At 42.3% G+C, this 24,185-nt stretch overlaps 1 protein-coding gene across 1 annotated transcript; it reads right to left on the bottom strand.

The window, feature by feature from the left end:
• Positions 1-23,697, bottom strand: cpda (carboxypeptidase D, a). The gene is made up of 21 exons (XM_061073722.1): positions 22,915-23,697; positions 21,199-21,446; positions 16,620-16,762; positions 16,312-16,481; positions 11,629-12,041; positions 11,062-11,253; positions 10,415-10,582; positions 10,220-10,329; positions 9,936-10,038; positions 9,374-9,516; positions 9,114-9,283; positions 8,710-9,012; positions 8,389-8,584; positions 8,076-8,211; positions 7,785-7,931; positions 7,039-7,137; positions 6,887-6,951; positions 6,535-6,666; positions 6,120-6,305; positions 3,328-3,430; positions 1-2,209 (listed from the first exon to the last, which is right to left on the bottom strand). The coding sequence occupies exons 1-21, from the start codon at positions 23,568-23,570 to the stop codon at positions 1,983-1,985; spliced, it is 4,110 nt and encodes a 1,369-aa protein (XP_060929705.1). The 5' UTR covers positions 23,571-23,697; the 3' UTR covers positions 1-1,982.
• Positions 23,698-24,185: the final 488 nt, after the last annotated feature.

Here is a 24,185-nt window from a genome sequence, read left to right as displayed (position 1 = left end):
TGCGTAGTGAAAGGTTTTATTTCATTGTGTAGATGAATCTTTGTGCATGTTAGCAAGCAACGATCACACAGAGGTACTTTATCAAATGTTTTGTTGCGTGTAGATTCATGGTTCACATGAATTGCACTTTTATTCCCCATCATTGCCAAACGATATTTACAGTTGATTCCAGTTTATATAAAATTCCTCACAGCAAACCCTGCATGACCCTAACGCAAGCTAATCTTTCAAAATTCAAAAGCATTCACAGACACGGAGTAGGAAAAAAAAAAAGACACCAGGCTTGAATAAACTGAGAGATGCAAAATCTTGTGTATTTGTTGAAAATTACTGTGTGTGAGGACAGACGACAGGACAAGATGTACATAGATTTCTTATGAGGAAAACCAGTGTCTTCTGGTTTTTGGCTCTTCCCTTGATTTGCATGGTGAAATTCAACATTTAACAACTGACATCTCAGCTTGTCTTATTCTAATAACCCCTCAAGTTGCATGTTTGTATATAAACCTGTTTCCCTGGATTTGTCCCTACACCCTGCTCAGATTTTGAAGTCAAATAAGCTTCTTTATCATGAGAAATGGCAAATGACTGCATTATTTCATACCAGACAACGCTGTTCTTTAAAATCCATGAAGGCAATCGCTTATCAACCTCTTTTTCACTCTTCCTGACAACTGCTGAAAGAACTATGTCTCCAAAAGTGGATATTAGACCTTGAATGCAGAAAGCCTTTTCAGAGCCTCAAATCACATCTTAGTTATATGGATTTTGATTTATAATTTGTATGTAATTTATAGACATGGTAAAAATGTGCTTTCCTGACTCAAAACAGGGTACAGACTTGATGTGACAAGTGTGTAATTTTCCACAGACAGTTTGTGATTATCCTTCAACAAACCTGTTAAATAAAAAATAAAAAATACATTCTTTTTTAAAATTGCTTGTTGGTTTTTTTCATGGCCAATGATATGGGACAATACTCACGTTCAATTGAGTGCAAGATGGCCTCCGTCACACAGGGGTTCCAGCACAAACTGAGGATGGTTCCTGTCAAGGAGGATGGTTACAGATTCTCCCCGAAGTTTGCATTAGGGTTTTGCCCACAACTTTGACTAGCTGTAAAATAAAACATAAAACTACCGATACCAGGTCGGCCAGCCCAGAGTCATCTGTGCAGAAACAGTGCAACATTAGACTTTTAATCATCATGTCTCTTCTCCTACCGCCTAATTATAGGATGGACTGAGAGTCATCTATCGCTACTTTCTACTAAATACTGCAGCCGGACCGGACTGTAAACATTACAGAAGCCAAGGCACAGTATCGGATTCAGTCTCCCAAAAGGCTTGGACACTTCAACCTTTCAACGCAGTCTAACATAAGCAAACTTCCTAGCTCATAAGTCATTGTGAAAGAAAAGCGTAGTGATGACAGATATCAGTGAGGAGATCGTGTGAGACTAAGTACTTTCATTCAGAGTTCCTTTACACATCCACTAAACAAGAAAAAAAGTTTCATTTGGACTTTGCGGCTTGACTTCAGCCCGTTGGAACACGTAGCGATCATCAAGAGCACTCTTGAATGGCTCGGAAAACAAATTAAATAAAAAAGCTGCGGGACTCATAAACCAAAGGACGGATGAGACCCACAGTGGAACAAACCATTCTCTCTGTCCTCTTGTTGACCCAGTCAAACAGAGATCCATCACAAAAAAAGCAAGCCCTTCTCACCAGACATCAGCATGATGTTCTGTTAACTATTAATTTGGTTGCACTGATAACTGTGTGACCAGAAGATAGTGCGCAGAGCTTGTTGGTATAACAGAAGAAAAGTGTCTTTATCACTCACATCTCAAGTCTTAAAGATGGACTGGGATGGTGCCTAAAGTTCAACCTATTCCTGGTTGGACAAGTTCAATTTCCAGGCGGGAGATGAAAATAAAAAAAATGCTGAGCCAACAGCAAAAACTGGCGTCATTGTTTTCAGATTTTGTTGGCGTACAGCGTATCCTCGTCACTTTCGCTCTCGTCCTGAAACTCGTTGGCGAGCAGGGACTTCTTGGAGCCCATGGACGTGAGCCGGATCTCGTCGTCGTAGTCGTCTCTGTGCTGTCGCAAACGGTGGAAGCCGTCCTTCTGACGGTTAGACTTGGCCGCACACACACACCAGATGATGCACGCAGTCACCACCAGTGCCGTCATGGAGGCCGCTGCACAGAGGGAGAAAAAAATAGATTAGCAGGTCTATGCCCGCATCGGTTTCAAGACGCCAGTACCTGCGTACCCGGCTGTGAAAGGATTGGGTCCAGTCTACATCCAGGACATGGTTAAACCTTACACCCCAGCCCGTCCACATCGGCCAATCGGCTTGCTGCTCCCTCACTGCGAGCTAAACACTCAACTAAATCACAACTCTTTGCTCTCATGGCTCCTAAATGGTGGAACGATCTCCCAATTGACATCAGGACAGCAGAAAGTCGACACATCTTCTGCCGCAGACTAAAGACACATCTCTTCCTACTGCACCTTGGTTAAGAAGATGATGTTGCACTTATATATGGCACTTACATGTAGCATTTTGTAGTTTGGCTTTTTTGAAGCAAATTGTACTTAACTGATTCTTGCTGTCCTGGGTTTTTACCCTCACGGTTGAATGCACTTATTGTAAGTTGCTTTAGATAAAAGCATCAGCTAAATGTAATGTAATGTCTATATACACACACAACCTTGTAGCTGGGAGAACATATATAGTAACATTTTTACATAGTAAATCATTAAATTAACAGCATTAAGTTTTTAGATAAAATGACGCACTAAACAAAAGAGTCAATGACAGATTCCATAAGAATGCTCACAGTCCCAAACACTGAAAGTATAATTAGTATTTCAGAAAGAGGAGAAAGTTATTCAGTACCAACCATCGGTGTTAAAGATCACAGCACTAATTTACTAGATGGAGTCAAAAACCATTAAAGAACTGTTTAATTCAGGGACTCCTCCCAAGCAGGAGCTACAAAGCACGGTATCAACACGTACTCCAGTGCGGCTCGTGCCACATTTTTGTGTCCCAGCCCTTGAGAAATGCATTCTGTTTTACTGTGTCCAAACCCGACCCAAGACTGATGCAGTTAATGCAAGCTGCTCTGACTTTGTGTTTCCCTGTCTCTGCAACGCATTTGGGTATTTTTAAGTGCAGTGTTTAATTTTTTTTTTTTCAATAAATAAATCAGCAAAACCATTATGATCAATCCACACCCTAATTTCACTTCCATCGTTTTATCTGAACCGGGCCCTTCAGGTGCCGATGAGTCTTCACTCTGATGCTTACCTGCACTGGCCACCACAAACTCTCTGGGCAGCCCAAAGATATTGTTATCCATGTCGAACTCAATGATGATGGAGCTAGCAGCTTCATAGGACGATACCACCACCTGAAACACAGAGTAAACACTTCAGTAATCCTCTGAGCCTTCCTGACACATGGTTCACCATGCTTGGATTACGATTATAGTAAAACACTCCTAATTACAAACATTTTTCTGCTCTTATTTGAGATGTGGTAGCTTTTGAACAAAGTTGCGACCTGATGCCTTTAAGATAAAACCAATTTATCTAAAGAATTTTGGTTGAACAAATGTGACTTGAAAAGTACTTTTGAAGCATTTGAAATTGAAAACATCAAGATGAGTTTTTCTTTGTTTGATTGGTATTTCCACTTATTTTAACCTTCTTACTAACTTTTCACAAACTTGAGAGCCCTGCACCCGAGCACCCCAAATGCAACAACTAAAAGAAAATATCAGGCTCTACCACATGTTCATGCGTCGGGGCTGCTTCTTCAAATGAAGGTGAAATGCACTCAGCTCCACACTGAAGTGAGGCTGTTAATGACTTCATTAACACGTCTCGTCTGCAGGTGAGACTGCTTAGTATCATCTAGTGCAGGTTGTCTTGCATGAGGAAAATAGGATTTAAACACTGGCTTGTAAAAAATCAGAAGTGATTTACAAGAGTAATTATTTAAATGCAGTTTAAAATATGGGGAAAGTAAACGCTAAACTCAGGAGAAAAGAATTTCCAACCGTGTGGTTTCAGACCTGATCCAGTAATGTGATCTGAACACACACACAAAGAGTAAGTGCACCTTCAGATCCTCGTTCCTGTCGCATTTTTCATTATTCGAATGGTTTGTTGATTGTTTTTTGCCACAAAAGAACCAGAGGCATCCACTAAGCCTAATGTGCCTTTAATTTGCAGAGGTGTGAGATGCGTCCTAATGGCCTAAGACGAAGTATTCGATGTCCTAAGAAATATGGGGATGCTATTGAGGAGAGGATATCTGTTTTGACGCCAAGTCATGATCTGGACTTTGTGCATGAGCAGAGTGAAACGCAGCCTCAGAAACCCCTGGACGACAGGTATATAAGGAACGCTGCTGTTATTCCAGATCTCAAACTTCCCCCTGATGAAGGAGCCCTCTCCCCTGAAGAGTGGCCCCCTACAAGTGTTTCATCCACTCTGCCGGGCTCAGCGATGATCCACGGCTTCACAGTACCGGAGTACCAGCAGACATATCACTCCGTGGTGGATCCCCTTCTCTTCAGTCCCTGCGGGAGGCGCTCAGCCTACAGTCTGGTACTGGGGCGTAATATTAAGGAGCAGCTGTTCAAGGAGCTGGCCTATCCAACGCTTCAGATTTCAGAACAGCCAAATGGAAGGGTGGAGGTGATGGAGAAGTTCTGTGTGCTCCGTCCTACACCTTTCATAGACATCAACAGTTAAATAGTAAAAGAGTAATATTCTTCCACAGACTTTCTATGACAGAGGCTAGTTTTCTTTCGAGTCTCTTGGAACGTTGTTTTGTTAATTGTCCTTTTTTGTTTCACTTGTAATGTAATGTGGAAGACAGATTCACATTTCAAATGTTTTTTTGAACAATAATGTTAAAGAAAAAGTTCTGAACGAGTCGACTGAACTCAATCCGACAAATTCTTTGTTTGCAAGTATCAACATCTGACATGGCAATGTTCAAAGTTCATGTTGTTACATAATGGGCAGAGCCAATTCCTATACATTCCCATCAGCTATTGTCACAAAAATCTGTCAATCATAGCCAGACTATCTCATGGAATAATGTAACTAGTTAAATAAACCAGTTCATGTTCTTGAGAATGTGGGGGCATGTGTATATCTGAGGCACAAATACAACACTGAATTTATTTGTGTTATTGAAAACATATCTGATGTAAACAAATCATCAGGAAACAGTTAATGCTGTTTAGTGTTATTTTACTTTTTTTTGTAAAACCTGTTAATCAATAAGCTACAGGTTCCAGGCTTGTGTTTCCACTGTGTAATGGGTGGAAACCTTTGTTCATAGATTGTAAATTATTAAAACACTACCTCTTTAACAATTGCATCAGGTTGCACACCATGAGAAATATCTTATGTTTTTCCAGGTTTTCATTACAGGGATGCCTTACAATTATGAATGTTTCAAAAGGGAAATGGATTTTATCTCCACACACAATTTCATGGCTACTTAAATAAGTGTAAAAAGTATTGCCTGCTGCACACTAGAGTATTATCAGTCTGATTTTGGGTCTGCTTTAGTCCTTCTGAAGATCGATCAAACTACATTTGCATAACCCATATTCATAAATCACAATTTGTCTCATAGGGCTTTAACAAGGTTTGACATCCCTTAACCCTCAACAAAAGTAAGAAGAAAAAAAAAAACTATTAACAGGGGGAAAAGAACGAAGAAACCTCAGAGAGAGCCACATGTTAGGGATCCGAGTAGGCATATTGTATATCAAGATGGCCGAGGCGTTGCAGACTTGAGGCTGATCCGAACAGATTATCTGCCCAAATAAAGTGTCGGGTTCAAAGACATAATTTCTATGTCTACGACTGAATCATAGCCTCCCAGATATCGTAAATATCAAATCGCAATATATAACATGTATGATAAATATGATTAAAAATAGAAGACACTTGTAGGAGTCTAGGGAATGACCTGTCCCCTACACACTCGTGTTTTATCAGATCATGGCCATCTTCCTGAGTAATATAACATTCCTGGCCCACATACTGCATGACTTGTGTCTAACTGTGTACCTCTTGACGTTGTTGTTGGTAGCCATCGGCAACAGCTTCAATGTTGTGGTTGCCAGGAGCCAGCAGCGCGTGGAAGTAGCCGCCCTCTGTAGTGAACACTCTTACTCCTCCGTTCAGCACAATGATTGCACCAACAATAGGCTTCCCGCTCTTGTCCCTCACCACTCCACGCACACCTTTATGGACCTGGAGGAGGTAGAAATAAAGGGAAAATTACAAAGCATTTGATGAGAAAAGTATACACTATACAGGTCATCAAAAAGCTTAAATACTTGATGTGAGGTCTTCACCATAAAAAATTATTATGTCTTAAAATGAGCTAACTAATTTCATGTTTCCACATCTAAAAAACATCATCAATGTCACAGAGATCCATTTCATTTTTTTCTTGGGGTGCTGAAAACTTGCTTCATACCTCCACCAACATGCTGAGGAGAGGCTTTTTGTTCTCGGCCCAGAGTGTGGCCAGCTGCTCAACAGGAGGGAACAAACAGCAGCCAGTATACACTGTGATTTCTGGACAGTGGCCAAAGTCCATACTGAAATCCTGAGAGGAAACATAGACACAAGATGACACATGAGACAGTGCTGGAGCAGAGGCCTGTTTCGGACTCAGTTTAAATTCTCATTTAATCCGACAGATCTCTCTAAACTGATCTCAACACAGGTCAACTGCACTGAAAAACATAATGTGCTTTTTCATTTCAGATTATATCTTGATTAAACCCATATACTGTGTAGTGAACACAGGAACAACTCTGACTCACCTTCATGCTCCCCATGTGACTTTGTCTCTCTGCTGCCCTCATGACTCCGTCGGGGATGTTGCCGGCTGCGTGACAGGAAAGTTCCATTGGCAACCATTGTCTAATCAGTGACTAAGATGACAATATCTTTTTATCGTGTCTGAAGTACATACTCTGCCCATTATTTGAACAGCCGGTGTCTCCAAGGTGCATCTTGGGATGGTTGGTGGCATAACCATTTGCCAAGTACTTCAATGTGCCCTCGTTTTCAACTGGAAAGATTTAAAAGTTGATTAAATGAAGGTCTACAAAAAATGTCTTAAGTTAAAAAATATATATATTTCACACTAATCTATTTCAGAGTGAAAATAGTCTGTCCTACTCATGTCAAGTCTGTGAGGATAAGTACATTAGTGCTGTAGATGGATTTCTCAACATTTTATGTAATATAATCAAAACAAAGTCTAAAGCCCCACTAGCGCCATCTAGATGTTGTGTGTAGTGTTGAACACAGCAAAGGTGAAGGGAGCCTTGTAAATAAAAGTGCAATATATACAATATTTGTCCTGAGGGTGGCGCTACATTTGTGTCCTTCAAATCAAGATGACTTGAGGCTTATCATTTTGGAAGCACATCTAGCAGGTTCTAGATAAAATATGCATGCTGTGAGATAGTTGCTGTTCTGCATCAAAAGTAGCACTAAGAAGATTCATGAAGTGCCAAATTTAAGAGGGTTCATCTTTTTGCGAGCATAACAGTTTTTAGTAAATGTCATAGAAATACACTGGATGGTGTATACACATACTAAATATTAAAGCAATCTGGCCACAAATGATGCCACTGCCATAATAACAAGAGAGATTATTTACAAACTCTGAAAAAGAAGCAATAGTAAGAAGCAGTTATCTGCATAGCATACCAGGCTGGACGGGTTTGTCATAAGGGTAGGTAGCAACAAGGGCGCCTCCATCCAGAGCTACAGAGAGTGTGTAACTCCTTTCTAGAATCAAGTCCATCATCGCTCTGGTCTCTGGCTGAGCCTCATCCACACGCTGTGATGCATTGCCTTAAAGAGAAAAGACACGTTGGACAGGAAACAGTTGTTAGAACAGGTTTTGCTTTCCATGGCAAATGCACGTACAAACAATGACATCTTCTTCTTCAGTCTCAGTCTCTCTGTTGCAAAAATACACAAATCAATAGAACTGACCAAAGAAATCTGTGTCCAGGTCTTTTCCACGAGCATTGGCCAAACCCTGAGTGGAGGTGCACTGTTTCTCAACAGACAGTTCTCGTCCATCTGGGTTTATCGAAGGCACAATGACGATCCGGGTCTCGTTGATCAACTAGGGAAAGAAAATGGAGAAGGAGCATTTGCAGATAGAGGATTTTTTTTAATTATTCAAACAAAATGAACGCTATTAGACCAAACTGATACTGGCTTTAAAAAAGCTGTGTAATTTACAGTGTAATTTAACAGTTCAAGATGTCAAACACTTTCTGAGGGGGGCTCTGAGACTCACCTTAGTGATGGCTGGGTTCTTGCCATAGTTGATACAAAGGAAGGTAGCAAACTCCAGTAGCAGCTCCGAGCCCACAGGGGCATTGCCATGGACCCCTGCTACAAAGCGAATCTTGGGCTCAGATGGTTCAGCTTCCTCTGGTTTGTTGGAGATTTCCAGAGCCCAAATGGTTCGAAACTCTACACTTTGGCCCAATCTAGACAAAGAGAAGCAACAAAGATATAGGTCAGTATCATAAGACTGGTTCAAGACAAAGCAACGGAACAAACAATGTGCTCTCAAGGGTAAGGAATGTGCGTTGGGAAGGCAACGCCTGCATACCCGTGTAAAGATGTAATTTTGGGAAAGTTGAGTGTGAGGCCCCTCATGGACTCGGACAATTCTTTATAAAGATGGTAGCGGAAGCTGCTCTCTGTGGCTGTGCTCTTGACCAACTGATCCAAACCCTGGCCCAGAGAGAGCTCTTTGATTAAGCTCTGCAACACCTTCTCAGATGGGTTCTGTGTGGGTTGGGGTCCGTTTTGAGACTGGCCGTTAGAGTCTGAGTGCAAACGTGTCAGTCTGAAGTCCACCACCTCCACTCTATCCTTTGCAACTGTGGCATAGGTTCTCTGAGGTATGTACCTGGACACAGAGAAAGTTATTTAAAAGTAATACATCTTATCTTTTGTTAATGACATTAATGAATTTGTTTCTATTTCTTCTTCCTGATATCGCAACCTTACCCGTGAGCATCGGCTGTGATTGAGTAAGTGTTGGGGGCTAGAAGTCTCCAGTAGTCTCCTGTATGAGCCGTGGTGATGTTATGGTCTATCTCTGCCACAGTGATGGTAGCATTGGGTATTCCTGTACCATCCCTACTGTCAGACACTGTGCCCTTTACTCCAGTGTGGACCTAAAGAGAGACACAACCACATAAGCACATGCAAAACTGAGTTAAAGGGAGAGGGAAGCTGGGGGCAGTTTTGAGATTTATGTATATTACCTGGTGTATAAACTGAAGTAAGGCTCTTCGGTTTTGTTCCCAGTATTTAGGCAGCTCCTTTGCCAAAGGGTACTTCACACAACCCAACTCAATGGTCACTTCAAAACAGTTGGTGTTTAAATAGTTCCAGTCCTGCATCCCACCTGGGGAAAAAAGTTCCATTTAAGTCCATCTCAAGTTGCAAAGGATTCGTGTAAAGCCAGTGTGTAGCAGGATCGTTGTTAGAATATGATTATAGCATCTGCAATGTCATGAGTTTGTCTTTAAATCAATTAAGACAGCCCCAGTATACGTTGTTTTCAGAAATAATTAACTGCAAGAATGAACCAGATTTACTTAAAATTTTCACAACTACAAAACTGAATCAATTTGTAGCCCACAAGTACTTAAGCTGGACTGAAAACACAATTTGTAGACAACGCAAATGACTAAACTTATACATAACACATTGCCAGGTCAAAGTTAAACTTGTTTTCAGTGAATGAACAAAAAAAAAATTAAATATAAAGGCTGCGGGAAATATGTGATCAGTAAGTGTGAAGGATGAGAGATAAAGACATACCTTGGAGATTGTACCAGTTTGCACCGTTGGTGATTCCGTCCTCAAAATATTCATCAGGGTACAGTTCCTCGCAAGGGTGTCCATTGTGCATCAGAGGATTCTCCTGTGCACACAAAAACACACAAGTGAGAACTCAACAACGAGACCTGTTCTGGTCAAGTGTTTGAACATTGTGTGTCCCCACATTTCATGAAGAAAAGGGCTTCTATTAGCGCACTCAACTCCACAGCTTGCTTTCAACAACAACATGAAACCATGAGCGGACAGCAGCAGTGTCCAGTTACCTGTGAGTACGCTTTGGACACCAGCTTAAAGACCTTGTCATCAGGGGACCGACTGTACTGACTAAACCCCTCTTTGTCATCATCATAGGGGTAGTTCACCACCAAGGAACCTGAATTACACAACACAAAAATGAGACGACAAAAACAAAAACATCTGAAAGACAACAATACTAAAAGACCAAAGTAACACCGTGCCTCCATGGAGGTTGGCTGACAGGACAAAGGAGATGCTCTTCAGCCAGTTCATCACAGCTATAGTCTCTGGCTGTCTGGTCCCTGTGACGGATGTGAACTGATCGGGGAAGTTGCGGTTCAGGTCAACATTGTTGCTGTTGTTGCGACCTTTGTAGCCCTTCACATCACCTGAGAGGAAAATACGAAATAATAGAGTTATCTGCATCTGTAACCACAGCTTCTTCCTGTTTGAAGATTTCATTTCCACGTCTGCCTCTGTACTTCCTGTTTCTTTGTTTGAGCGGAAGCTAACAACTTTGTGAAAAGTCCCTATATGTATTCTTGATGGTGATGATACACTGACACAACACAAATTCATGAATAATTGTGATGGTCTCTAAAATGTTAAACATCATATGAACAAAGAAAATATTACCCATTTCTTTGTGTCTGTATGTGAATGTGGTCCGGCCATTTTGTAAACATACACTGAAGTAATTAGTCCTGTATGTTATTACTTTGCTCCATCTATCTATCAACTGCTTGACTTGTACTGTAAAATATTTTCCATAACATTGTTAGCCTTAATTTCACACTGGGCTTATACAGTAGTATCACTTTATTGTTGCCTAAGTGAACACTTATTATTGTGTGTCCTTTTCTCTTACCTTCATTGGCCGCCTCATACCCATCAGGGTTCATAGACGGCATGATGTGAATGCGGGTGTTGTTGACCAAACGAGTGACCTCTGGGTCGGTGCCATAGTTACGGCACAGATACTCAATGAGGTTGAGCATCAATTCTCGGCCCACCACTTCATTACCATGCATGTTGGCCACATACTTAAATTCTGGCTCACCTGGCATGGAGACAAAGAAAGAGAGCAAAATAAAAATCCATACTAACACACAGCATTAACAGGAACTTCTTCATTGGGTGCAAACAAAAATAGCTAATCACTATTGAAGTGCAAATATTCACATGTGTTACATATACGACAGGTATACATTGTAAGTGTGGTGAAAGACAACTTTAAGGGTCTATTTTGCTGTGAACCGCACGCAAGGAATGTTGTTGAGACCCTGACCCTCTAGAGCAGCATGGCTCAGGTGCATTTCACGCAGGCAGTGTGGCTGCTCTAACCTGATAACATGGGCGTCAACAAGAAACCTAAGACATTTTGCGAAGCACGCACGCCGCTCACATGTCCTGTGTGGCCCGGTGTAACACATACCGTGCTCGTGAACAGTGGGGTTGTCTGAGATGACCATCACGTAGAGCTCTCTGTCTTTCACAGAGCGGCCAATCGAGTGAAGATGGACGATAGAGGGGAACTCGCTGCTGTACTTGCGTAGGAAGACCTCCATGTCTGCATAGTTGTGGTGACGGAATTCCTGCGGCTGGACGGGTATATTTTCAGGTGGAAGCATTGAAGGGTTGTTCCCGTCTCCGCTAGACACAGCTACTGTGGAGTTAGTAGCATCTGTAGTATTGGTAGAGATGTTTGGATCACGGCTGGATGGGACAGTGGACGTAGGCACAGTGCTGCTGCCTGCAGCCTCACTGACGACAGGTGCCAAGGTAAAGTTTAGTTCTGTGGCTTTGTCCTCTACGACCTTGACACTGTGAAAAGTCATTGGTGTGTACCTGTGAACAGGAACAAACAAAACACAAGCATGAGGACTTAAGGTCCACCTTAAAATCACCAGTAAGCAACACAATTAGATAGAGACATGGACCTCCTCTGGAGAAAATTAGGAAATCTCAGAGTTCAGTACATTTTACAGTTTGAAAGCAGTACTGTTTGCATTTTAAAAAAAGAAAGAAATGAAGCTCTCTACCAGGAAGTTCTTCACCACTGAACCGGTGAAAAATAGTTTTCTTCACCTCAATGACAAGGACTTACTCTCCCGCTGTAACTGTCAGCAAAACCGGCCAGTTTATGCAGACTGTTTTATTCTTTTATTTTAGGGTTGGGCTATATATTGTTCTTATGTTCAACTACGGTTTGGGTTATTTTCGTTGTCTTTTATACGTAGCGACTCCCCTCGCATAGTTACCTGCAGCAAAGGAGCGGACGGTTTTATTCGACACACCTGATCCCTCGTTTCCGCCCCAGTGCAATAAAATCCCTGCCGTCAGCCCGGCACAGATAGGAAACCAAACCGGACGCCAGCTTTGCGGCATTTCTCGGACCGAAAGAACCATCCAAACAACTTTAGCTTAACACCCCTCGCCAAGCGGAACGAGGTAAGGAAGCTGGTCCCATTTACTTTGCTGCGGGTAGTGCGGAAGGGAGTCGCTGTCACGTTAACGAGTCAGATGTCTCACGTGGCGATTTGTTTGTTCATTGTATTTTAACGTTCGTGTTTGGTTTTAATGATTAAAATCTTTGTAACTTGTAACTGTCATTACAGTTTTACGGTGTCACTACGGCAAACCAGATGTGAGAATAAAGAGCCGTGTACATCAGTTCAAGAGACTCAGCGTTTGTGTGGAGAAGCGGGGGGGCCGTTACAGTAAAACTCGAGGCTACAACGAAACGTCTTCCTGACTCGTGTCGTCACCCGAAGACACAAAACTTACAAATCGACCGTCAGACAAGACCGGACAACGCATCAAAGGCGCACGCACGAGAGAATATATGCAAATTTAATGAAGCATTTACATATGTAAATACAAAAATGTTGTGAACTTTCCTGCTTTCTTGAAGTCAAAACTGATCACTAAATAATGATGATGATTTTAACGACCAATGGTAATTGTGTGTGTCATGTTGCAATTAACATTATTTATTGTTGTCTATGAGGAGCGTAAACACTGTTTAAATTGCCTAGTATAATTTTCTAAGCATACTTACAGCGCATCCTCTTTTGTTTGTGCCCATCTTACTTAGGATATTTAGGTTGCATCTGTTTTTGTGCTAAAACTCTGAGTATTCAACTGTTTTGCAAATGTCTGGTATAAGAAATAGCAGTTACTAAATTAAAGCGACTACTTGCAGAGGTTCTATTCAGGCACACTGCATATCACACCTAAAGATTAAGGTCCGAAGGTCAAATTAACAACGCAAGTAAAATAAAATGTCACTTAAAGCAGCAGCAACAAGTAAATCAGTTCCCATGCATCAAGACAGACCAGGCTCGCGGCAAAGAATAATTCCTGAGAACATCCGAGAGCTGCATAAAAATACTTTCTATTCGGCCTATGAGTCCTGGAAATTGTCAGCAAGAGAAGTTCGGACTGAAATGAAAAACTACTGCTCTCCAGATGACCTCGATAAAATCCAACGAAAAATTTGCACAAACCATGATGTGGTGAGCCATCATTATGAGGCACTTGTATGCAGCCAAACCACCACCCCAGATATCGTTGGTAAAATGGACACCTGCTCTGCTCTGACTGAAGAAATTCTTGCTCTTGTGAGTAAACGCAGAGACATCATCGATGGCAACTATAATGAACGAGTCGAGAAGGAGAGAGTGAGAATAGTGCTGAGTAAGGAAGATCATGGCTCCATATTTGGACTTACAAATACTGAAACCGCATTTTCAGAAACATCACGGAACTCAGACCAATCAAATGCAATTTCAACAAGCTCTAGTAAACGACAAGACGCAGAAGCAGAGCTCGCAGCCAAGCAAGCGGAGGTAAAGGCAACAAAAGACATTCTATCCCAGGAATCCAAGCTCAGAAGACTGGAAGATGAATGGAAACTTGAAGAGGCGGCCATGTTGACCGAATTGGAGCGGAAAAGGACAGAGAGACAATCAAAGCTAGAAGAGGAAAGGAGGAACCTGCAGCAGCTTAAGGCAGAGAAGGAAGTCCAGGTAGCAGCTGCTAGAGTAAGAGCATATAACAGTTTCGAAGATGTCCGCCAAGATGGGATGAACCATGAATCAGTCGCTGCTCACCAGGAGACCAGATATGAAGCTCGGCTAAATTCAAATGGTTCACCATCTCAACCTCGACTAGCACCTTTGCGAGCAACAACATCTGAAGATACAGTCTCTCTGGCCCAAGCAATAGCAAGCGCACTAAGCATGAATCGCTTGCCTGTACCGGAGCCAGAAACGTTTAATGGCGATCCTTTGAAGTTCACTGATTGGAAGATGTCTTTTACAACCCTTATCGATCAGAAACCTCTCTCACCAAGCGAGAAGATGTATTATCTAAAGATCTACCTCGTCGGAGAAGCCCGCAGAGCAGTGGAAGGGTTCTTCTATAGGAACTCTGAGGACGCATATACAGGTGCCTGGAAAGTCCTACATGAGAGATACGGAAACCCATTCCTTGTTCAAAAGGCCTTCAGAGACAAGCTCGCCAGATGGCCCAAAATCAGTGCGACTGATCCGTTAGCACTGAGAGATTTTACAGACTTTCTCCAAGGCTGCGCAGAGGCAATCCCACACGTTAAAGGTTTGACCATCTTGAATGATTGCGAAGAAAACCACAAGCTACTTAAAAAACTACCTGATTGGATTGTACAAAAGTGGGGCCGAATCGTCGACGATAACCTGTATAAAGCGGGGGATTACCCTGATTTCAAAAGTTTCACAGCGTTCCTGAACAAAGAGGCCCGGATATCTTGCAACCCTATCACGTCCCCACATTGGATGAACTTTAATCCCACAGTCGAGAAGGAAGCCAGATCCCTCAATTCAACTGCCCAATTAAAGTACGCCACCCGAGATGCACCTGAAACGGCCAATTATAGGGGAAGACCCCCATGTGTGCTCTGCCAAGATGAAACGCATGGCATCGTCAGGTGCCCTTCTTTCGCTGCGAAATCTTTGGAAGATAAAAGGGCATTCATCCACGAAAACCGCCTCTGTTTTGGTTGCCTAAGGAAGGGACACATCAATAAAGACTGTAGAGGGCGACATACATGTAATACCTGTGGTCGTAGGCATCCCACTTGCCTGCATGAGGAGTAGTTAAAAGGACATAACACTCCTAGATATTTAGCTGAAAGGGCCATTAAATGCTCTAGAAATCCTGTATAGCACAGTCGGTTAAAATGTTTATATCAGGATTTGGTGGGAGTGTAACTGTCAGCAAAACCGGCCAGTTTATGCAGACTGTTTTATTCTTTTATTTTAGGGTTGGGCTATATATTGTTCTTATGTTCAACTACGGTTTGGGTTATTTTCGTTGTCTTTTATACGTAGCGACTCCCCTCGCATAGTTACCTGCAGCAAAGGAGCGGACGGTTTTATTCGACACACCTGATCCCTCGTTTCCGCCCCAGTGCAATAAAATCCCTGCCGTCAGCCCGGCACAGATAGGAAACCAAACCGGACGCCAGCTTTGCGGCATTTCTCGGACCGAAAGAACCATCCAAACAACTTTAGCTTAACACCCCTCGCCAAGCGGAACGAGGTAAGGAAGCTGGTCCCATTTACTTTGCTGCGGGTAGTGCGGAAGGGAGTCGCTGTCACGTTAACGAGTCAGATGTCTCACGTGGCGATTTGTTTGTTCATTGTATTTTAACGTTCGTGTTTGGTTTTAATGATTAAAATCTTTGTAACTTGTAACTGTCATTACAGTTTTACGGTGTCACTACGGCAAACCAGATGTGAGAATAAAGAGCCGTGTACATCAGTTCAAGAGACTCAGCGTTTGTGTGGAGAAGCGGGGGGGCCGTTACACCCGCTAAAGAGAAAAAATGTATATTATGCTTTTCTGTCTGAGCTTCCTTGTTAGATAGTCACAGAGAGCTTGGTTGCACAATTTGCTTTGCTCATTGTGATCAGGCAAAAATGAACAGGAAACGAAGAGCAATGAACACACTGCTTGTTGTCTGTCATCAGTCATTGTGATAAAGATGTGAAACCAGGCTAATGTTGTTTTGCAATGCATGAATTCTGTTTTTCAAAAGCTGCTATGGAAGTTGAAGTTCAATCTTATTTCTCACCCTGGGGCCAGAGCAGTTATGTTGTATGTTCCTGGGAGCAGGAGGCGGTAGTACTCCCCGTAGTCTCCTGTGGTCAGATTGTGCTGAATGCCTGCCACCATAATGTTGACGTTGGAAAGGGCAGCCCCAGTGACGGCTTCTTTCACATATCCACGAGCACCTATATGTACCTAGAAGACAGTGTCATTGTTAATACCAAGGAAATCTTGCTGAACATGAAAAACTGTAGGACAAAGGGATCATGCAGGGTTTGATTGTAGCACTATCCTTCAAATAACAGTTCTAAACAGTTTACTTATGGGCTCTACCTTTTCCATGTAGGCTAGCAGGGATTCCCTATTCAGATCCCATTCCTTATGGAGCTCAGTTGCAGGAGGATATTTGCAGCAGCTCAGCTCAATGGTGATCTCCAGACAGTTTCCATGGAGGTAGTTGTAGTCCTGCATCCCTCCTAGGTAACAGGCCAGAAATATATCAGACCAAACACTATGGTTCAACACATTCAATTATAAATGATATAAAAGACAAAGATATGTCTAAATGCGGGGATTAAACTGATGTGTTCAACACAAGTGAAACATCACTCATAGAATAAATTCTGAAACCTGCCCTGCTTCCATAATGTCACACTCAGTAATGGCAGGTCAGGCCGGTTTCTGTCTTTGTCTCCTTAATTCCTCAAATTCAAGATAGTGTTTAAGTTGGCAAAAAGCCATGACATCTGCAGTGTACCAGCTGACCAAACGTTCCACTAAGGTAAACAGATTGAAACACAGGAGGGTAGGCTGTTCATCGGGCGTCTCTCTGGAGCAACAGCTGGCAGCCACAGGCTCCCTGGCTGGAGGGTTGCCATGACTCCCTGCTTGGTGGCCACAGGAACCCAATAAACCAGCCACTATTTGCCCCTTTGCAACACTCAATGTATAAGAACGTGTTCACTAAACAAATACTGACAAGTAAGCAGCCTCAAAGAGAAAGACGTCATCACACCAGAATTATAGTGCAATAATAATTATTAGCATACACAGGTTGGTGATCTGTGAAGCACCACAAAGCATATTCTTTGTCCTCTATGCCTATTCTTCCTATGGTTAATATAAATGTGTGATATAATAAAATAAAATAAGACATGTTCCCCAAGGCTTTACCATAATTTAGTAACTTGAGTTTGCCTAACATGCATTTTTGGGGCCAATTCCAAAACCGGGTATGATAAAATGAGTAAGACCTAATAATCTTCTTTAGGATGGACGAGTTCAACATTGGATTTTCACAGGAAGTTTGTCCCTCCAACCTCAAACATTTATGGAACAACCCTGAAAGGTTAGTGATTGACTGACTTTCCTAATTTTGTGTAAAATTCAAAACATTGTCTGACCAATGAAAATTTGGTTTGTCGACCAGTTGACCAGGAGACAACAGCCCCGGTATGTAGACTTGTCGGGTGAATTATTAGAGGATTTACCCTCTGTAGTGGCAGCCATCACAACAGGGTGCTATGGAAACATAAGCAAACAGGGTCTAAAAAGAATCCCCTGCTAAAGATGAACAAATACAACTAGCACTGCATTGAGCTGTGGAAAATCCTATACCTATTAGAAATAACATGACAAAACAAAACGCCCTCTCCTCCATTCACTAATAGCACTTTGTCTTTGACGCAAATCTCTTAAGTACATGTTGATAGAGTTCGACAAATAAGGGCCCAACCTTCAATATCCTGTCCGGTAACAGATCCGTTGACACGCCCCAAAATTAGCATGAAACCACTGAGCACACAATAGAGCCAAAGTCAGCGCCCCATCTTAACTCTGTGTGTAGGGCACCGAGCTGTGCAACAAGAAACTACATTCTATTTTTAGTCAAATGTTTAAAAGGAGGATCCAGGAGGAAAAACTACTTAGAAAGTACTACATCGCATGAGCTTTAAAATTAGATCTGAGGAAGTTCAGTCACCTCCAGGACACTCACATTATCACAACAACAGAACTGTACTCCAGTGAAATAAAAGTCTTGATCTCGTTCATTCATACGTCTGAAGGCAGTTAGGTGTAGATTTCCACATATACCATATCAGAACTATAGGGGCACGCCGAGAGCACATACCTCGGCCAAGGCCCAACAGTCCCCTCATGAAACCACATTTCAATTCACTACATGTGGATTGTAATTTGCATCTGCTTCAAACGTTCACACAATTATAAATATCAGTCAACTAAGCATGCCAGATTTTTTTCCATCAAGATCCCTTCATTCATTAATTCTTGAAGAAATCTGAAAAAAGACCCTATCTCGCAATGGTAAAGGAAGTGAAAAAAACCCTGGATCTGTACCCTGATCTGGATCTTCAACAAAGTTTAACAGGTTCTTTTTTGACCCAGACCACTTTCTTCCACCAAGTTTCCTGCTAACTTTTAGATAAACAAACAAAAGGAAAACATAACCTTCTTTGTTGGCAAAAGTAATAGTCAAAGCCTACAACTCTGAGCAAATGCAACAACTGTGAATCATTAAAAAAAAAAAAAACCTACACAAGAACAGATTTTGAGTCAAGATTTACAGGTTTTGATGCATCGTTATTTCAAAGTCCTTCCAGGCTAGCACACAAAACAACCTTCTGTTCTTGACTCCTGGTCCTGGCTCTTTGCCCCGACCGGTCATTATATTACATTATGTCCTGACCGTTCCATCTGCCACCAGACCAGTTTTAGCACTGACATTTCATCCACTGCTACTACTGAGACGTGTCAGACAGATACAAGCATTGTCTATTCAACTGATTCACACTTCTTCTTGTCTGTCTTCATCAGGAGATAAGGATCTTCCTGCTGCTGCTGAGAGATTTAATAACTGGATCCTGTAACAGCCTGAACCTTGTTTAAAGACTGACAAACAATAGAAAGAAACAGGTTATCTCCAAGCTGTAAGAACCGTTCTCTACGTGCTTTGCCTCTAGTTTCTCATGACAGTAAAAGCCAGATTTACACAGAAAAGTAAAAGCAAACTCTTGCTGTCATCGACAAGTTTGTTCAGGGTTTAAGTAATGATTTACTGCCCCATTTTCTCCAGGTGGTAAACACATTGTGACATGTAATGACATAATATCAAATCTGAAGTGACCTGCAACAGGAACTAGTTTTAGTTTTTTAGGAATCCTGAAATTTAGTGACAGTTTTTGGGGGGTGTTGATGTGACTAGATGGTCATAATATTGGCACTTTATAGAACAAAGTCAGAGTTACAATGCACTCATAAAAACCAGGACTCACGTAATCATTGTCCTGATATGACAATCAAGTTTTGAATGGGAATTTGAAACAAATAGTCTGTCTGGAGGCAAATGCATGTTAATCTGTGGGAAATCAGAGATTAGCGTACGCACTACAGTCACCTGAAACTGTACACAACAACGCTAGACTCAACAGGAAAAGCATTACAATAACCTTTATCTGCAGACATTACATCACCAACAATGCAGAATCAGAGAGTATTCTGATCAAGTTTCTGCCTGAGGGATACAAATAAACCCTGTTCCTGAAGCTGAATGAAGTGTAGAAGTCAGGGAAACAACACAAGACGCATTTACTTCAGCTGCTAAAAGACACCCACTACATTTACATTGACAGAAGTGTTCTGACTCCCGAGTTATTAGGAATAAGAGATTACGTCAACTATGATACTTATAGAACAGTCTATTCATAATTATGTTTACAAGTTACAAAGCACAGCCTGATTAAGACTCATGTCAATATTAGGTCCTACAACTTGCTGACACTCAAATCCAGGGCATGTGTCATCGAGCAGTTGGAAACTGTCTTATAATGATGTTGCAGAGTGCTGTGAAAAATCCAAAAGGGCGTTTATATGGAATAAAGACGAATACATGTCTATATAATATGACTACGGTAAGAACCTTCTACATTTCTTATTTCAAATACTTATCATTCGAAGTATGACATCAGAAGTCTTCAGAAAAAGTTGTTTACAAGGCAGAGGCTTATTCAGACTATGACTAATTTGGTTAATATCGGAATATTCATGACAAAGTAAATGTGTCTAGAGATTTTACCCAAAAGCCCATTGACCCGGATAAACCTGTCTTCATCATGTGCAAAGTTCAATGGTCATGTCTACTGTTCTGACAGTCTCAATAATTAGAGGCTTTGGCCGAAAATCACAGTGAGTAAAACAGTTGTGGTGAACTACTTCAAGTTTTTAAGTGCTTCGACACCTGGAAGCCTCCCAAACCAAGCCACACTATTCAGCTTCACTGATGAAAAACCTGAGACTGAATCACTGAAATAATCCTGGGTTCATTAACAATTAAGATGAGTAAAAGGCATCAGTCAGTTCTACAATGTGTATAGTAAGTCTTAATTTGTCTAAAACAAGTTCTACAATGCAGCGATATGAAGTGTAACAGTACTAACATGAACTTGCCTAAGAGCATATTTGGTAACCAAACTTGTTTAAGTTGTTTTCTGTAAATGCACGACTCTGCCCAGAAATGTGAAATCTGATTTTTGATGGAAGAAAAGCCAAAGCTGGCTACAAAAGATAATTGTATGCTACAGCATGTGTATTGGATATTTTGATCATTCCGTTCTTGAGTTTCCTCAAACAAGCTGTAGCTTGTGCATACAACTTGTTCAAACCTTTAAAAGCTGCTGACACTTCAACAAGGACAAATTGTTGGCTTTAAGATGAGAAGAAAAAGAACACAAGTTAGAGTGAGAGGAGTTTGAATTGACTGCTGCTCATATAAAACTAATAGGAGTGGTCCTGGACAAACAATAGGATTTCACTAGATTCAACTAAAATGATTTGTTTTCCTTTCATCACTAAACTGTGTGCATTAAAACAATAAAAAAATGCATCATCATCTTACCAGATAGATCGTACCACTGAGCCCCATTGGTGATGCCATCTTTAAAAGTTTCAGCCCTGTTATCGGGACAGTTGGGCAAACCAGTCTTCATCACAGGGTGGTTCTGGGAATACGTCATAGCCAAGTAGCGAAACAGGCTGTCTTCCTCTGACCTGCTGTAGTAGCCCTGTTCCTGATGGATGGCTGAGTCGTCAAAAGGGTAACTGGCGACCACGGAGCCACCATGCAGGTTCGCTGACAGCACAAATCTACAGAAACAAATTGCGGGTTTAGCTTAGTCTTAAAAGACCAGTTTACACATGTTCAAGTCTGTGTAAGAAGAACAGTATTCATGATTCTGTATATTCATCAAAACCACAACAACAGTCACAGTGACTGTTCCTCCTGTCCACATTAGATGTGCTGTCAAGAAGCAATTTGGTATGACAGAATTTGGGAGACACTTGGTTGATTGGGCCAATTCTGACCTGGTCAATTCTCAAATTTGATTCAGCTGAATTTTCACACGTAACAAGGACTGAACCTCAGCTGGCATGTTGGGATGCATTGTACTGGAATAAACTTTGCCCTATTAAAAAAGTCACGAGGAGAGAAATGTGCTACTGGCATTTACAGATTTCAACATTGTAATGTAGTGTGAAGTGTCTAAGATGAGGATTCTGCTTTGTGCAGAGCATGCAGCCGACAGGCCTGCTTTATCTAAATTAAGTGTGGTGCACATGGCAGGGTTGAAGTCTAGTTTTTACATATCAAACTATTATGGTGTCCAGGGAAGGCTGACTTTGTTATGAGTTCCAGTATTAATAATAATTATAACAGCTTAAATTTAAATGGAGCCTTTCAAGAGACCCAATGATGCTTTACATGTGTCAGTAGGGACAAAAGAGAAAAGAAGAAAGTAATTTGCAAAAAAACAGGACAGAAATAAACAGCACAAATGGCAGGGTGGAGCGTTAACTGAGCACAAAGGCCTTAGTGAACAGGTGGTGGTGATGATGTTTTTTGAAGCTGTCCAGAGAGGCAGCATTGCAGATTTCAGTGGGGAGAGACTATTGCCCCCTGAGGTGCTAATACAGAAGGAAATGAGGGGGAACTGAGTTACTTATTGACAACAATGTTTGTCGCTCTCCATACTAGGGCAGCGGGTAACTGTTCGTGGGAAGGAAGTTGTGTTTTCGCCCCTGTCCATGTGTTGGTGGATCAGATGGTTGGCTGGTTTGCTTATTTGTTTGCTGGCTGGTTGGTCGGTCAGCAACATGCAAAACCTACTGAACTGATTTGGTGGAGGGATGGGACATGGGTGGATCTTGATGGACAGGCTGATCCAGGATTTTAGAACATAAAGAGTGTAGAGCCAGAACCTTCACACTTCAAAAATAACTGTTTTTCAACTTTAAACAACAACTTGAAACATACATTATCATTATAGATATGGACTCGTATGAAAATGTAATCTTGATATAATTGTTGTCCATATCCTCCAGCCCTAATACAAACTAGTTGTTTCATCTCTACGTCCATCTTAAGCACAGTCACAGAGCAGTCATTGTTCCTGAGATTACTGAGTCACCTGCTCCTGCTGCCGAGGCAGGAATGAAAAACAAATAAGTTGCTCATTGAGAGAAAAGTTTGGACCAATTTTCTCATTCTTCAAATCCTCCACTAAAACCGACCAAAAGGTGTCAGAGGGAAAACTCTTCTGGAGCCTAAACTCACTTTTTCTCCTGGATCCACCTGATCAGAGCCGTGACCTCGGGTATTTTCTCTGGAGAGACGCTGGTCCCCCCGAACTGGTCGGGAAAGCTTCTGTTCAGGTCCTTGGTTTTGGCGTTGCTCCTGCCGACGTCCCCTCCAATGCAATCTCCCTCTATGGACTTCTCGAAGCCGTCCGGGTTCATACTGGGCATGATGTAAATATCCGTCGTGTTGACGAGCTCCGTGATGCGCGGATCCTCTCCGTAGCGGAGCAGCAGGTGCTCCGCCAGGTAGACCAGCACCTGCCGGGACACGGTCTCGTCCCCGTGCATGTTGCCCACGTACTTAAATTTAGGTTTCCCCGGCGAGACGACGTCGGGCTCCGCGGTGATGCGCATCACCCAGAGCTGCCTGCCCTCCACGGACTGACCCACGCTCGACAGGTTGGCTATGTGCGGGTACGTCTGGGCTAGAGACCGGAGACGTCCCGTCAGACTCGTGTAATCGTAGTATCTGTCGTAAGTTTCCACCGGGTCCTCGGCGGCGGGGCTGCTGGGGCGTCGTGTCCGGTGTCGGCTGGCGTCACCGGGGCAGACGAGGAGCAGGGCGAGGAGACAGGCGGAAAGTGACGCTGGTAGCTGGGGCACGGCAGGGAGACGCTTCCATGTGTCGGCCATGTTGACGTGTCTTCTTGTCCTACAGCATCCGGACTGTGGGAGCAGAGGACAACCCGCAGGCTGTTGTGTTTTCAGGGTTTCTCAGCAGCTGTGACTGTCCGTCTGGCCTCTGCCTTGTTTCCATCTACTTCCGCTAACCACACCGGGGCGGGGTTTAACGCGATGACGTCAAAGTTTAAGGTGGAGCGCTGGAGTTAGAGCTGAGAGTCGAAACACCCCTTAAAATCAATTTACTGTTTGTTTTTCTATCCCAATAGAAACAATCTGAGAGGTGTCGGGTGCCACTCGAATGTAACTGAAGTAGATCAACTGTCAAGTACGCTCAGGTCCACGCCCTTTAGCGTCCCAGTTTACTACCTTTTATGTTTGGTCCATATTTAATTACAAGAAACCCACTGAAGGTCCCAGTGTTTAGGATTTAGTTTGAGGGGGAAATAATCCTAGTTTTCACTTGTGTTTAATCATTTTAATATCACAAATTGTTGTCTTCTCTACCCCAGTAGGGGTCTTTATGTTTAAATACTTTATATTTACATTTGGAGCAGGTCCTATGTACAGAGGCCACCATGTGTTCTACTTTAGTCCAAACTGGAGGGTAAATTGAGGGGTATTCAG

This window comes from Limanda limanda, chromosome 6 (assembly GCF_963576545.1).
Source record: "Limanda limanda chromosome 6, fLimLim1.1, whole genome shotgun sequence".
NCBI classification, from domain to species: Eukaryota; Metazoa; Chordata; class Actinopteri; order Pleuronectiformes; family Pleuronectidae; genus Limanda; species Limanda limanda.
The sequence above is the reverse complement of the archived record's forward strand: the minus strand, read 5'-3'. Positions and strand labels throughout refer to the sequence as shown.

Bases quoted from the DNA above. Each gene is read 5' to 3' on its own strand.
- cpda (XM_061073722.1), bottom strand. From the start codon at position 23,570: ATGGCCGACACATGGAAGCGTCTCCCTGCCGTGCCCCAGCTACCAGCG. The intron at 12,042-16,311 runs GTGAGAAATAAG...TCCTGTTCACAG, and splicing joins ATAACTGCTCTGGCCCCAGG to GTACACACCAATGACTTTTC. The intron at 6,667-6,886 runs GTGAGTCAGAGT...GTTTCCTCTCAG, and splicing joins GTCACATGGGGAGCATGAAG to GATTTCAGTATGGACTTTGG.